This window comes from Lycorma delicatula, chromosome 7 (genome assembly GCF_047948215.1).
Source record: "Lycorma delicatula isolate Av1 chromosome 7, ASM4794821v1, whole genome shotgun sequence".
Taxonomy (NCBI): domain Eukaryota; kingdom Metazoa; phylum Arthropoda; class Insecta; order Hemiptera; family Fulgoridae; genus Lycorma; species Lycorma delicatula.
In genome coordinates, this window is record NC_134461.1 from 125947699 (window position 1) to 125964975 (window position 17277).

The following is a 17277-nucleotide window of genomic DNA, read 5'->3' on the forward strand; positions in this document are numbered from 1 at the left end:
TTTTTCTATATTTTCAGAAAAGAAGTTGATGGAAGTTTTTTGCATCGACATTTTCTGCATCGAAAGGCTTTCAAACCACTATAAATGTTTTTGCCCATCTCAGTCCAACAGTACGTGGTAACAAAAAATATTTTTTAAATTAATTTTTTCTTTTATTTATTTTAAATTTATATCCATCTTGCAAGTTATCCATTATATTTAAAATTCTTAAAAAATTCTTTCATGCCCAAAATATCACATGTTTATTTAGAATTATGGCTGTGCCTGTATTTTTTTTGTAAAAAGTTTAAAAAGTTTTTTTTTTTTAAATGTATTATCACCACTAAGGGATTATTTTCTTAAAAACTAATTTTATCCGATTGCTTCTCCTTGACTACGGGGAGCTCCCAAATGAAAAAACAACTAATTATTTTCGCAATTTCAGATGTTTAATACTTAAAACATACTTTTTAAAACAATAAAGTCACTGAAATAAATGAATATTCTTCCCCTGATCGGGGACTTCCCAAATTTTAAAATAAGAAAAAACCATAAAATTAAAAATTCATAAAAAGAATTCATAATTTTGGTTATTTCTTTTTTTTTTCAATAGAAAGGAATAAATTTATTATAAAGATTAAAACAGAGCTTAAAATGATTGAAATAACTTGATCGACGTAGCCGGGAAAGTTTTGCAGTCCATTGCCGGTTTTTTTTTCGATATGAGACTACTACTAACCCCAAGCAGCCCACGTTGCGTAAGTTTTGAGTAACTCAAGACTTTAAGCTTTTTAAAGATTAAGACTGAGACAAATAATTTTAAAAAACGGACCCGACTCTTAAAGGCACTAAGGGAAAGATAAAGAAGAAGAAATAGATTTAAAAAAAGATCTTCGTCGTAAAAATCATCAGACAATGAGAAGCCTATACAAAATGGCGGCCCAGTTACAATACAATACACCACAATTACATTGTTCGTATTCCGAAAAATAGATCGTTTTCAGATAGGAGCATTTGCTAAATATTATTTTTTTTTAGTGTTTTAACAATTGAACAGTTATTCAACAGGTACAACTTTTGAAAGTAGCTGAGGTAAATAACAGCTATTTTAGGAGAGTTATCGTTACCCAAAATCTTTTACGTCTAGAATCTGTTTTTCAGTTCCCTTTAAAATGATGCCCATTTGTTAAATGGGCATTTATTAATGTAATACTGCATTGGAACCCCTATATTAATATGTGAATAAATTCCGACGCGAATGGAATTTAGGTACACAGAATTAGTGTCCATTTATAACATTTAATTTGTTTATTAGATTATGAGTTACTTTTACCAACTGAAAATAATTTTTACAAAATTACTGGGAAAAATATTTTTTTTGTTTCTAAATTTTAAAATTCTCAACAACAGTTCATATGATTACGAAAACGAAATAAAAATATCTATTTCTCTTGAAATACTATACGAGTATTTGGATCAGGAACTTTATCCAGAAAGCAACTTAACTCTAGGTTAAGCTTTTTGTAGAGCCATCGGATAGGAGACAAATTCCTGTTAGGACTACAGGTCGAACCGTTCCTACCAAAATCAATCAAATAAGAAGGACATAATAATTCTAAGCATTGCTACAAAAATCCCTATTTAACATTTTTTTAAATATATGCAGGAAGTTTCTAAAAAAAATTTAAAACCACCGAGAAGGAAGGGATCTAGTGATCCCTTAAGATAAAAGATATAAAAGGATAAGATGTAATGGGTTATTAGTACAAATCGAAAATTTATCAACAGAGGAAACGAAAAATAATCGCCACTAATTTAAAAATAAACCAGTCGATCGGAGTATCTTTACCCACGATCGAAAAACACATGAATAAGTATTATTGGCGATTTTAAAGTGATCGTTCCTTTCCTTTATAAATAAAAAAATCCAACACTACTTGTATGCATTTAGCCTGAAAAAAATTAATTTCTTAAATACAATATTATGAAATATTACCGTTTTTATAAAAATTCATTTTTAATTGTTTCTTAGAATAAAATTGATTATTTTCAAAGAAACATATTAATTCGTCATCTCGTAATTCAAAAGTAATATGAAAATTGATGATCTTGAATTCACGATATCGTAATTTATGAAAAGTAAAAATATTATAGTACTTTAATCACTAGCGAACTCCTTACGTGTGATGATTGTCCATAACCTTTCTGGGAACAAGTATCTAGTTTACATTTGCAAAAAATACGCTCTAATATTTTTGTTTCAATATTAATAACTAGCCTTGACGATGATAAATTGGTGCAAGAAGTGTGTCATGGATGGATAGGTATCTCTCTCTTACACAATAATCAATACCCTTTTCGCGATTATTATTTAAATAAAATTGAAAAACGTTTTTTGGCTGTGAAAGAAAATTATTAGATATATATGTTGTCGTAATAATATGATGAAATCTGTAGGGAATTTTTTATAGGTTTAAAATTAATTACGGTTCAATTAACAAAGATTCATAAACAAATCATTTTGTTTATGAGGTAATAATAAATTGTAGGTAGAAGATTTTAATAAAACTTTAAGTACTTATAGCATATCAGAAAAGATGGAACCAGTAGATTGTAAAAAATTTATTTGAATATACGTTTTACACATAGTCAAAATTCATGAATATATTGCCCTGTGACATTGGCAGATGTAATAGAAGTTTTTACTTCCAGTAGATTAAAAAAAGGATTAGATGTAAGTTTAAATTTTGACTCTTTCTATATTCTATACTTAATCATCAGTGGATGATATTAAAAAAAAAGAATAATGATGTAACAAAAATATTTACGGTCAAAAACGTAATTTATGACTTCTGCATAAAACTTATTCTTTGTTTTACGTACGAGTACATTCACAAACTAATTTATGAATTTAACCTTTTCTTTTTACAACATTGTATATTCTTAAACAAATCTGAATTCTTTACTCTGATACGTATTTAATATAACTAATATAAACGTAAATTTGCACGTATTTAGAATTGGTATAAGGAAATGTTCGCTGTTTCCATTCGAATCGATTATGTTACTAGCGTACTTCTTAGATTAATAATTAAACATTTATTTTTATTAATTATTAATGTTAAATCAATTTTTTTTAGTTGAAAAAACTATTTGACTGTAAGTCGTCTTAAATATGTTCAAGGTACAGGTTTAGAGAGCCCCCGATCTTGTGGGGGTCGGCTGGATGCAACGAAGTCGCGGTCATTCCACCGGCTGGGGTACCGGGGGCTTCCCACACTTCCGAGCTAAAGCTGATGGCATGTAAGTATGCGTAGGGTAAGTATGACTGTTACGAGAGTTGGTGTGCGTGTGTCTATGCGCGGGTGGTGTATACTTGTTGATATGTTTGATTCAAGTATATTTGGTGTTGTTTCGTGCTTGTTTTTTAGTTATGTGTGGATCAGTTTTTGTGTGTGTATATGCCTTGCTATTTGCTTTATTGTTTGAATGTGTGTGTGGCGCACTTACCCTCCCCCCTTCTGAAGTAATGCTTTACCAGCTATTTCTAGGAGGGGTGGATCGCCAGGGGTGGAGGTTAGTCGGTAGTGCGCAGGAATACATGCGCCGTTTTTACTATCTCGCAGAATTTGTTAGCGAGTCCGACACTACTTCTGCATCCGTAAATGGGGTTCCTCTTCCTCTTGGTATTGTTTGGGTTCCTCCAAACACATTGGTATCGGCGATAAGAAAAAAAAAAATCTAAATAAAGAGACCAAAAGGAGTTTTTCGTTTTTTTTTGGCCGCAGTATTTAATTTATAATAAGTTACAATTTACCGGTAACAAAAGTAAATTTGAATAAAAAAAAATAAAATGACATGAAAAGAGGGGTTTTCATTTTAATCCCTTAAAGAACGGTATATGTATACATAAATATATACTAAACATAAATACGGGTGAATAAGTACGAACAAAGATAAGTCTAGAGAACATTGATCAAAGCCCAAAGTTCAGAATACAAAAAGCAAAGAAAACACCAAAAAATAGTATTATCAATAATACAAACAATAACTAATCAAACAAAGAAACAGTGAAACAAATCAAAGAACCAGCAAAAGTAAGTGGCGAAACGAAATGAAGAATTTTGAAAGATAGACATCCTAGGGTAGCTGATTCACCGCAAATCTCGGAGAACGTAAGATCTAACATATGCAGTCACTTAGGCGCCTAACGTCCTCTCTGTTATACAGGAGTTTAACCGCGAGCTAGTTCACATGTTTGTGCAATATTATTTTGTATCTTGTACCGAATCGCCACATCTCAAATTAAGAAACGGTTGACAATCCCAGATAATCGTGTATTTCAGTGTTTTTCAAAAACCACAGCGCTTTTGTTATATTTCTCAATAGTTTGTTCTGAAATCGCGAGTTTTTACATTTTACATCTTTAAAGACATATTTTTCCTCTCATAGATGTTAAAACATATTTGATTGTTGTTTTTTTAACATAATACTTATCCGCTAAAAATTCAGCTACATATAAATTAAATAATTATATAAGATCTAAAAAATCGTAGCCGACTGGAAATCTTGACTGAAATAGGCTAGAGAAAGTATGCTGGAACTAAAGATTCTACTTCATGGAGGTATAAAACTATAATGCCTCGTTTCGTAGTCAACATTCCATGGGAAAGTGGTCTTTATACTTAAAGACCACCTATAAGTTAAATCATTACTGATAAAAGGTACCGTTTAGCAATTCATCGAATAATATATCTGAATCGGATTAACTTCTTCTCGATTATAAAGCAAATATTCTATCATTGAGGAATCGTGAACGACTGTACTATGCTGATTATAGCATAATTATATCGAAATGCATTTGCATATTTATATTTGACATATTAAAAATATATCATAGAAAACTGTATTTTAAAAATCTAGCTTTCTTCCTAAAGTTAATGAATAAAAGAACAACCAATTAAAGAGCAGTTATGTTTGACGAAAAGATATCTCAGTATTGCTAACTATATAACCAACTGTGCTATCAAGATTTAAATTTTATTTTCTCTGTTATATATGTTTCATAGGGTTCTAAATTTTGCAGTAATTCTAAATTTCGTTAATAAAAAGTTAAATTATTCAGTATTTTTAATAACTAAAATCACAAAAATTACCTTTTATGATTTTTTGCAATAATAACACAAAAATAGAAAAAATAACTATAAAAATCCTTTTTACCTCAAAAAAAAACTTATTATCAAATTATGTCAATAAATAAAACATTAACTTACACTATTATTCCTTATTGAAAATATATAGAGTGATTCAAAAAGGACTTTACAATTTTAAAAGCATATAAAAATATGTTGAGGTAACTTTCAGATTCGCTTGAGGTCTCATTTCAAAGAAACCACATCAAGTTTGTCACCCAACATTCACTTTAGTTCGATAGGATTTACATTTGTAGTGCGACATACATCGCACTGAAGTCGGTTTTATTCCAGACTGTAGTCGGCAAGTCAGGCATTACCTCTGAATCTCCGGTCTTAATTTGAAGTCTTAGGTCAACAAGATCACCAGGAAAAGGGCCTGATTTTTAATGAAATCCCACAAGAAAAGATCTAGCGGGGTCAAATCTGGAAAACAAAGTTGCCATACAATCAGATCTTCACGACCGTCCGCCGACCTGGGAATCGAGTATAAAAAAATCTAACTTCTAGGCAGTAGTGAAGTGGTGCCCAGTCTTTCTGACAGTAATGGCGTCCATCTTCGTTTAACTGAGGAATTAAAAAATGTTGAAGCACGTCCAGATAAACGACACCATTTACGGTTGCCTCCTGGAAGAAGAACGGGCCGTAAAGTCTTTGTTTGGGGAATTCCAGTCTCGCATGACGCATGTCGAATTGATTTCTTCGGACTACGTACAAAGCTTTCTCTGAATCGTTCCAAACAGCTTCAGGGTCGCGTGGGCGTCCTGGTGATTTTTTATTTTTAACAGAACAACCTCTTTCATCAAAGGTTTGGTGCCAAGAGTAAATTGTATGCCTAATAGGAGGTTTCCTACCGAACTATCTAAGGAAATTACGTTGAACTGCAGTTGTGATTGCAAATCGTGAAACAAAAACACATAGCGAGCATGTTCCGCACCAGTAAATGTATCCATTTTTAAACGCTGGTGACAGCACTGGTAGCCAAATTCGGTACTAATGAACTACGTTAAAACTTATGTTTTTTCATGAAATGAGACAATCAAATCTGTAAGTTATATGCTTTTAAAATTGTGAAGTCCTTTTTGAATTGCCGTATACTATAGTAATTTATCGTCGCATGTTCGCCGTTCGACAAAGGTATTCGGAAACGAACAAACGTAAAACTTTCTTACAAATGCAATCTATTACTTTAAAAATGTATGAAATAAAATAAATAATGTTAATGATAGTAATAAATATATATAAAAGATTCAAATAGCAATTCAAATAAAAAACAAAGTTGATTTAATGACAATTAAATTATAAATGCCAAAATACAGTCCGATTTATTAAAAACTTTATAATCGCTGATAGAAACTAATGTAGCATTAACAAAACATAACAATAGAAAATGTCTAAACTTTTTACATATCACTTTCTGCGAGTACTTTTACTTTTGCTGTTTACAAAAGAACTTCCCCACACTTTATGATTGAATGAATACAAAGAATACTATCACTTTCGCTCCTATTTACAAATAACTCGCAGAACAGCTTATTGTTTTCAAAAATGGAATAAATGCATTTTTCAGGTCATTACTAAACACTTATTGTTATCGCGTTTATCGCTCGCTGCACCAAAACTACTAACTGTTTCTCCGCTGTTCACTGGCAAATTTATACCTCCTGGCCTTCTTTCTTTTTTTCCTGTTTAGCCTCCAGGAATTGCCGTTCAGGTATTACTTCAGAGGATGAATGAGAATGATATGTATGAGTGTAAATGAAGTGTAGTCTTGTTCAGTCTCAGTTCGGCCATTCCTGAGATATATAGTTAATTAAAAACCCAACTACCACAGAACACCGGTATCCACGATCTATTATTCAAATCCGTATAAAAATAACTAACTTTACTAGGAAAAATAGAAAAATAAAAAGCCGAAAAATAGATCGTTTCTAGGGTAAGATCGTTTACTGTATTTTATTCTTTTAATATTTCACTGTTGAGCAGTTATTAAATACGCACCTTTTTATTGCTGACAATACAGATAGATTAATATTCAAACCTAATAAATTAATATTAATATTTTAAGATAAATTAATATTCCACCTTACGTTCATGCATCGATAATATATAGACATTAAACATTTTGTAATACTTCTAGACTTGAGGGATGTCAGGGGGATGACCAGCCCAAATATTTGGAAGGGATTCATTTATTTAGCAATGCTTCTCCCTTCTAAATATTCTACGATTGGAAAAGTAATAAATTTAAAATTAACTGTACCGAAGAATAAAAAAAATGTAAAATTTGAGTGATCCAACAATTACTGGTTTTATCAGTAAGTTTTTTATTACTTTTAAATGCTGCTGTGTTCAGTGTATAAATTTTGTCCACCTCCTGATTAAAAATACGTTTTACAGTTTCTATTTTTTGGAAGAAAAACAAACTGGGTTTTTATTTTTAACTTCAGATCTAGTCGAGTAGAGAAAAAATATTATTTTTCCTGTTTGTTATAGAAAAAAAAAACTAATAACGAAATTTTACAGACTAACCAAAAAATTAAAATATACTTTCAGAAAAAAAAAATATATATATAAATGAAAATTTATTTAATTAATTTTTTTGAATTATTTTCTTTTATGGGCGGCAAGTAGTGGTAGTTATTTTCCATATTTAACACCTCTAGGCTTAGGGATTAAGATAAAATTTCAAACCCTAATGATAATTTTTTTTCAAGAGGCTGACGAACAATATTATTTTTTAAGTTTCTTCGTTGATCATGTTTCTAAAACGTAATTTTAATGTTGCCAATTTAGGAGAAAATAAAATAATATCTGGAAACTATGACCTTTAAATTTCCAATCGTTTCCATTGAGCTTAAAATTCAATTATATCTTTTTTTCTCATCTGTAATTTCCCTCCCCCCGGAGCCGGATCCGCTATTACGCGTAAACTCAGCTCCGAGAGGTGCCGTCGCCTCAAATTACCTCGGTAGGGCACTAGGCTTCAACCACGTAGCCGGGACTCGGCCTTGTGTTACATGTCATGTCTCTAACGGGGAACCCCGAGGGATTCCCTCACCTGGACTCCGGTCTTGACGCCCTACCTCTAATGGAGAACCCCCGGAAGTCCCCACCGGGACTATAGTCTTGCATTCCCTCCCAATGGCGCCTGCAAGGGAGTCCCCACCCGATCATTGGTCAATCATAACCTTTAATAAATATTATTTTCACCCTTACAATCTTACTTAATTAAAATTTTTTTTATGACAGGAAATATAATAAATATTTTTGAGATTAATTTTTTTTAAATTATAAACTGTTCTTTTTATTTGTTACATTAAAATATCTCTTAAAATATGAAGAAAAGAAGTAATAGATTTCTTGTATGACAATAATTGGCGGTATGTGGATAAAAAATGGTTTGTTTGTTTTCTTTTTGTTATTACTACCTGTAATAGACTGAAAATTATTCACACCTCATTAAAATAAATATTGAAGTTATTAGTTGAAAACTGGAAAAGTTGTTAAAAAAAATCAATAAAATTGTAATTTGTAAGACTTTTGGGTACTTTTCAATTTTTGTTTAAAAAGTTTCATAACCATTATCAATATTATATAAATTACTTTACGAAAATTAAAAACTTAAATTTCTTACAGTCTTTTTTTTCCTGTTTAGCCTTCGGTAATTACCTTTCAGAAAATACTTCAAAGGATGTATGAGTGTAAATGAAGATCTTGTATAGTCTCAGGTCGACCATTCCTGAGATGTGTGGTTAATTGAAACCCAACCACCAAAGAACACCGGTATCCACGATCTAGTATTGAAATCCGTTGTAAAAATAACTGATTTTACTAGGACTTGAACGCTAGAACTCTCGACTTCCAAATCAGCTGATTTGGGAAGACGCGTTCACCACTAGACTAACCCGGTGGGTAAATAATTTCTTACAGTCTAAACAACCATTTTTTTAATTTATTTATTTTTTCTTGTAGAATTAATTCTGTAGAAAATTAACAGAGCTTGTCAAAATTACAATATAATTTAAAAGGATGCAAAGACATTTTGAAAGAATATTTCATAAATAATCTAGTTTTACTTTGTGTGAAAAAGCAAACAGTGAGGTTTACGTAGCGTGATTATATGACAGCGTTACTAGCTGGATAATATTTGGTAGTTTGATACCTCAAGTCTTCGGGTTAGCAGGTATATTTTATAAATATGAGTGTACAGTCTTTGTTAAAAATATAAGTCATTAGTTTAACAAATAATAATAATAATATTCACATATATAAACCAGTCAACAGGACTGCAGGGGTTTTCGTGTTACACAATACGTAACTTCAACTTATGACTAAGCGTCTTATTTATGCTTTTGTGGGCTTTTTTTAATAATTATCGAATCATTTTTAAAAGATTTTTCCCCATAACTTGTTTAAAATACAATTAAATGAAATTAATCGTATGAATTTTTAAACAATATTAATTAAAAGATTTTAAAAATTTCGAATTTTCTTCATCCCATTCAACATGTATTTAAATAAGTACCCAAATAATTTTCATTAACGCCTTCTAAACTGTCATTTATGATGTTATTTTTTCTATTTCGTATTAATATTATTTCACGGGTTTATATTTTAAATAATTAATATGGACTTTAATAATGAATATCACATATATTTTATCAATTTATAATTAATTTTATACTTTTTTATACTATTCTTATCAAGGTTCTACAGGGGTTCCATTGAATTCCCTAAGTAAAACTTTGACTATTACATCCACCATTCCTGCGATGTTCTATATAATTCATTATTACATACCTATTAGAATAAAAGATTTCTTTTTTAAGTCTACATTATAAATTTCTCTTTCTATATAAATATAATTAATTTTATCTCATCGTACAAAACTTCGAGTTATATGAAAACGAAAATTATACTTTTCAAATAAGTGAATTAAAAAAAAAAATGAAAAAACTGTTATAAAATTAAAAATAATGCTTTTTAAATTCTTGTTAGAATTTCAGTCTTTAATGCGTTTAAGTCAGTTTTATTTTTTTTTAATGTTTGATCTATAGTTTTATTTTTCTTTAAGATTCAAATAGGCGTAAAAACCGCTGTCCGTATGAAAAGATATCGTTCATAAGACACAAAGACAATTAACCTGCGTCTTGAATAAATGAGTAAGTACATGAAAGCTGAGTTATGAGTTACCTCATAACTCACTAATATATATTTTTTTACCCTAAAATATCCAACCGATTTTCTTGAATTCTCATCGTAAAACTAGAAATGTAGGAAAGATGTTAGGGTTGTGTATGTGTGTGTGTGTGGGGGGGAGCAATCAACGTTACGCTATAAAATAAAAATCTAATATTCCATCATTCATAGTGATGGTGATGGAAAAAAGGAAAAATCTACAAATGGCTTAAGAAATCGAATCGCGGTAATTTTTCGTTTTTAATTAGTTTTTATGAGTAATTAATTATACGTTTCCATTTATGTATAAAAAAGAAAAATGTCACAAAAAACATCACATGTAAAAAAATCATCATAAAAGATTTCTCTGCCAAATAAAAAATAAAATCATTAAAACTCGTTCTTTTGGTGAAAAATACCTGTAGAAAAATCAAAAATAATTTTCAAAAAGGGCAAATAAAAAAGAAAAAGAAATACTAGTTAATTTTTTAGTCATTACTGTTATTTAAGTTACTACTAATTATATATAAATAGATTTAATATGATAAATATTATATGTGTATTTTAGATATAAATCACGGTTTACATTAATACCCGTGTTATTAATATTTAATAACTAACACGTAAGAAAAATTACCAAAGCAATTAGTGTGATCTGTATACGAATTAAAGATACTTGGAATATGATTAACAATGGTGAAATTAACTGTTCAGGCAGCACTGCTGTCATGTGATGTTAAATACTAGATTTTTTTTCTTTACAACATAATTTGTTTGTATTTTATTAAACATCTGTTTTTATTCATTAATTTTTAGTGCGTAGCACGCAACCATACGATACGGCCTAGTCGCCAAGCTTCTTGGATTCAGTTAAAGGTATGTTAAATTATGGCGGGCAGTATGTTGAGACACAGCTCCTGACGGTTCACTCTGCTCCGTACCACACACAGCTCCTGGCGATTCACTCGGTTCAATCTACACTATATAAGCCAGCTCAGCATTAGAGTCGGTCAGACTACAGGTACGAAGTGTCCCCCCCCTCCCATCTAAGGGAATTTATTTCCTTTCCTTTAGTTGTTTATTTATTATTTTTTGTGTGTTTCTGTTTCTCACTGTTTCAGGTTACACAATCAGCACAGGCAATTGATGGCGGCCACGCGTTCCCCCAATCCCTTCCCGGACACGTGGGTCTGGATGATTTATTAATAAGTTTGTTTTTTTTTTTATCAAAAGAAAAACAGCCACTTCTTACGACCCAAAAACCTCAAGGCGATCGCCGCTCCCAACCCACGACCGCGAAATTAACTCATTTGTAAGGTCCACACTTCCTTTTTACCTCATCAAGAAAGAAAAGCGAGCAGAAGGAACGAGTCAAGCAGCCGCCAGATGAAGAACGAAGAAAGAAGAAACCTGCACTCTCCCCCGTTCTGCCCTTTCAGAGACGCGGAACATTTTGAGGTTATTGGCGTGTAATTCGATTGCAGGCCAAAAAAGCAAGACCATAAAAGAAGAACAAAGAACCACAAGACGATTCACCGCCACAGATTGGAGTTCGGTAGAACAGCCCAGCAGAGAAGCAGCACGAAGGGCAGCCAGAAAAGAAGAAGTTCTTTAATTCTCCTTACCAATCACCCACCTTCCTTTCCAAACTTTCAATTTTACTTCAGCCAGCTCCTGCGACTACCTCCGGAAAAGGGAACGTATTGCTTCCTCCAAAAACTTGAACCCTGATAAGCGTATTCCTGCTAGCCCTAAAGGCGTTAGCACCGAAAGGACTTCAGTGGGACGGACTGATGGGGAATTACGCCGGGAGTACAAGGCTCAAATAAGCTTAGTCTCCCACGAACAGCCACGGTAAATCATTTCACACCGGTCTTTAGGATAGGAACGCAAATCACCAAAACCGTCCGTAAATAAAACATAAAAATCTATAACCGGCATTAAATAACCAATAACCCGCCCGATAAAAGAAAATCACAGCTGCAAGGGAGTTTGTCCAGGTTCTGCGTTCAGTATGAAAAAAATAATAAACTCCCGCCATCCTTGCGATCCATTCCGAGTCGGTCAGTCCCGTCAAGTCCAGTCTAATATCGTCTCGTCTAGTCTAATTTTGATCTATCATTTAAAAAACTCATATTGTTCAGTCAAAATTCACATCATACAGTAAACATGTACATACATTAAATTATATATAATTTTCAACAATATAATACAAATTAAACTAAATCACGAACATGTTAATATACATTTGTTAATTCGTGTCGGTATTTCTTTTATTTACAGTCCACTTAACGTAAACGAAACGCTTAACATTTTTATTGATTTTTTTTTTAACTTTTTTAGTGATGATATTGGGAATAAGTTAAATTTTTATAAAATACTTCATGTTAAGAAGCTATGATAATATTTTACTGGGCGAGTATATTAACTGCCATTAATTAATATGTGATTTAGGCGCGTACAATTTACCATTATACATTAACAAAAATATAATAACTGCAGTCGATGTTAAATTACTATCACATTTAATTTTTCTTTGCTTGTAAGTAAAACTGTGTTCTAATTGTAAATTAACATACAATAATTATTCAAAAAATAAAAAACTTACTACTAATAATTAACACATCTTACTAAGATAAGTACCTAGAATAGTTATGAAAAACGATTTTTTCTTTCTTTTCTTACAGGAATTTTTCCAGGAAACATCCTGACCCACGTAGGGTAAGACACCCGCCTTATGACGATCCCGATCGCCAAACCAACCCCTCCATTCCTAGCCCTGATGGGCTTTAATGGATTGTCTTCTAGACCCTCTAAATGCCCTTTAAATGTCACCGATGCAAATGCCTCGGTAGACATTTCCATCAGTGTATTTACACAACGTACTATCGTCTTCGTATGGCCTCTTCCAACCACGACCACCAACCATAACTTACAACGTCAACTATCAAATTAATCGATTCGCGGAAACGCGATCCCCGCGTCTACCTTTAACAAAGAAAGTTTCACACAAAAGCTCTTCCTATATCTAACTTCAATGAGATTATGCACTCAGATCATTACTTCATTGAGTCTTACCCTCATATCAAGAAAACAAGTATCGACCGCAGTAAGTTAGTCTGCGATGTGAAATTTAATATTAAGCTACATTTTACGTTGTAGTCGCTTGTTAGTCTCAACAAAGTGGAGGTCATTAAAGTCACCATCTAATATATCCTACACAAGCGCCCGACAACATAAAATGTAGCACTAATATTAAATTTCACATCGCAGACTGACTAACTGTATCCTGAAATAATGACTGTAAAAAAGAAAACAAATTTTGTTTAACTACATTTTATTAGTTTCTCGTAATTATTCTCGGTAGATGTGTACTGTTATTAGTAATCAGGTTTTTTTTTTAACATTAATTCTATGTAGCGCTTTTTTGTTGTTTTCATAACTTTATAATTTATGCAAAAACGTTTTTTTGTGAAGTAATATTTAATACTTATTTAAATTAACCACACGTCTCAGGAATGATCGGCCTGAATTTGTTTATTATTACACACTTATCGGTACAGTTGCATTACAATGGTAAGTCGCTAATGACTTTTAAAAAAATCGCTGATTCGATTATAAATTAAAAAAAATAGAAATTGTTTTTTCAAGACTTTGCGAGCAACAAAATATCACAATTAAGTTAGTGCAAACTTACACTAATCGTAGTAAAAAAAAAATCACTCAAAAAAGACTTAAGAGACCGCACAAAACTTCACTTAATAAGAACTTACACGGCGTACTTATTTGTTTATTTACATAGCAACAAAGCTTACGCCAAATTACAATACTAGATTAATGATAAATTCATTTTGTTGTGAATGTTTATTTTGAGAGCGATGAATCTTTTGAAAAAAATCATTTTTTATCGTTTTACAGAATACCATCATTAAAATTTAAAAAAAAAAGGGTAATTTTTAAATGTTGTCCTACATTGTAGCTTCCTCTTTTTTTGGTTAAGACAATTTAAGATAGCCTGTGTTACTTCCAGACCGAATTTACCCAAAATTTGGTTGTAATCAGTTAGATTTGTGAATCTACAGAGAACAACAAACATATATTTTAGTTAAATACATTACTAATTATGTACGTAGTCGGATAAAAATAGTATTCGCTAATAAATAATATAAAAGTTTTACATCTGTTAAAAATTAAAAGATATAAATGCCAATAAATAAATAAGCAAAATAAATAACAAAATTAGGATGTCCGGCTAATGCAGATCATTAGACGACAGTGTAATGTAGAAATGCGGAGCCCCTCAATTTCGTATTATTGCCATTAGATCCGTAAAAGCTTTATGCCAAAATAACTTGGTTAAAATATTTAACTCTGTTAAAATGCCCACGTACTACGAACTTCCGATTGCCTGTATCTTGGAGATGACATAGTTCATTTCGTTTGAAATATTGATTTTGCTGCGTTGTTTACAGTATAATATTTTTTCTATTTTTTTTAAATTTATATATATATGTATATCCTGGGACAATCCCGGTAACGTAAGAATTCCAACGCGTATGATTCCAAACAATCATCTAAATCGGTTCAGCCGTTAAGTTGTTACGGTGGAACATACATACATACATCCTAAATATATTACATTCCTTTTTGGGCAGTAGTGTAAAAAACGTCCCTCCAAAATTATAAAAAAATTGTTCAGCTTTTTTTTACTTTATAAGAAATTTAAAATCCGGAGGTGGATAATTTTTTATCGACAGCAATTGCTTTCTTTCTGTTATAAATAAATAAATGTTTTTATTCTAATCGATGTATAATAATACATTATATACATCGATAAATATCATGAGGAATGGTTAAATATTCTACTACAATGATATAAAAAAAATTACTTCTCATTCGTCTGAATGTATTAAGGAAAACCATGGTAAAACATCAAACCAGCATCACAGAATACATAATTTATTATAATTTTTTTTTTTCTTAAATAATGATTAAAGCCCATATTAATTGTTTAAAATGTAAACACAAGTAATAATATTAAAATATACCGTGAAAATATTAAGTATAATACCACTAAGTCATTAAAAAAAAAAAAAAATTTACCACTAAGTCATTAATGAAAATTATTTGATACACGTTTATATTTACTGAACGGGGTGTAGAAAATTCATGGTTTTTTTTAATGTTTAATATTAACAAAATAAAAATTAAAGTAAATAAGATTTATTTACAACAGTAATATTCTTTTTATAAAAGAAAGATTTTAATTTATTTTAAATAGATTAGGGGAACATTTTTGTAAACGGTTTGATAATTTATTAAAATTGGCAAAGAAATCATAATAAGACCCTTTACTTGTAAGTGAAAGTATTGTGATATTTTAAACAAAAACGGTTTTGTTATCTTTTTGATCGCCTTATTATGCTGTAATCGACTGGTAAAGAAAAAAGTAGACCTACACTATGTTACTTTTATCTATTTTACAACTGTGATTATGTTTATGAATTTTTAACGGAATATACGTACTCGTAATTTTATCGTTCAGAATAAATAAAAAATAATTTATTTTTAATATATCGCTCTTTTGCTAACATAAATTTTACGATGCGATAAACCGGTTAAATTTTGACATCTTACGGTCATATTTTTAATACTTATCTCTCAAAAAAATTAATAAATATTTTGACTGCGACAATTAAACTTGACAAAAGAAAATATCAACTTTTATAATAAAATTATTAAAAAAAAATCGAGAGTTTCACTTACTTGACGATGCTTTTCGTTAGAACATTCCACTACATTAAATAAAATAAATGAAGAAATCCCCATTAGGGTGATAAAAAAAGATATATGTGACATAACGAAAACACGAAGCACAGAGCACGCCGCACACTGTAAACAAAAAACAGATCAGACTGTATAACAGTCGACTTGTCTCTACGACGCACCCTGACGCGAAGTAAAGTTACTGCACGACTAGACCGACAGCACTATTCTAACGCATAGCGTATAGTCGACCTCAGTTCTCTTTTTCTTTCCACTCATCTTCCGTCCCCTCTACTAACCATTATTTACTATTCTAACAATCGTTTGTAACAGTCCGCAAACATATGTCATATTTAACGTATTTTAAGTAAGTTAAATTCCTTTTATTTATGATAGACCTCCATTTCTTTCAAAACTACAGTATTTAAGTTTTCAGCGTTCTTTTTCCTTTTTTACAATATTCTAAGTTGTATAATAAATACATTGTTTTAAATTCCTCTCGGGTAGTACAGGCAATGGTATGTTTGTCTTAAACTGAACGCACCGGGTTTGATTCCCGAACAGGGTCTGGAAAAATAGATTACCAGTCGACTTTAATTTTCACTCATCACACATCAAACTTAAATTAAAAATAAAAAAATAATTAAAAACATAAATTATAAAATATAAATAAAAAAAGTAAATTAAAAACAATTAATAATAATTTGTAAACGCTTTTAGTTTTAAATTCATAATTGCTGTATTGTGATTCGGAATTCTTTCTTTTATTGTAAATATTTTCTTGAAAATAAAAAAGGACATAAAAATAGAATTGAAGTATAAAAACAAGAAACGGAAGTTTTCTATTACACTTTTATGTATATAGAAAGAAAATTAGGTATATAACATTTTAAGGTTTTCTTTTTTTCCAAAATAATTAATAGTCTGATCGGTGTTATTAATATACTAATTACACAATAACTAATATTACTTTTGATTAGTAATTAACTACGTGATCGATCGTTTAAATTAAGTACTATTTACTTCCTGAATAACAATTAGACATAAAAATGCTGCCAAATCCCTCCCTCCAATTCCCAGTTACTAAACATATAGAAAATTTCAATGTAATAATAATCTTTTCTCACCACAAAACTCTGGTTATAAAAAACTTCTGAGT

At 30.7% G+C, this 17277-nt stretch overlaps 1 protein-coding gene across 1 annotated transcript in view; it reads right to left on the reverse strand.

The window, feature by feature from the left end:
- LOC142327612 (uncharacterized) overlaps positions 1-16321 on the reverse strand; it is a 167785-nt gene extending 151464 nt beyond the window's left edge. Inside the window, exon 1 of the mRNA XM_075370813.1 lies at positions 16119-16321. Within this exon, the coding sequence (XP_075226928.1) occupies positions 16119-16211 (93 nt within the window). The 5' untranslated portion in view covers positions 16212-16321. The remainder of the gene's footprint in view (positions 1-16118) is intronic.
- Positions 16322-17277: the final 956 nt, after the last annotated feature.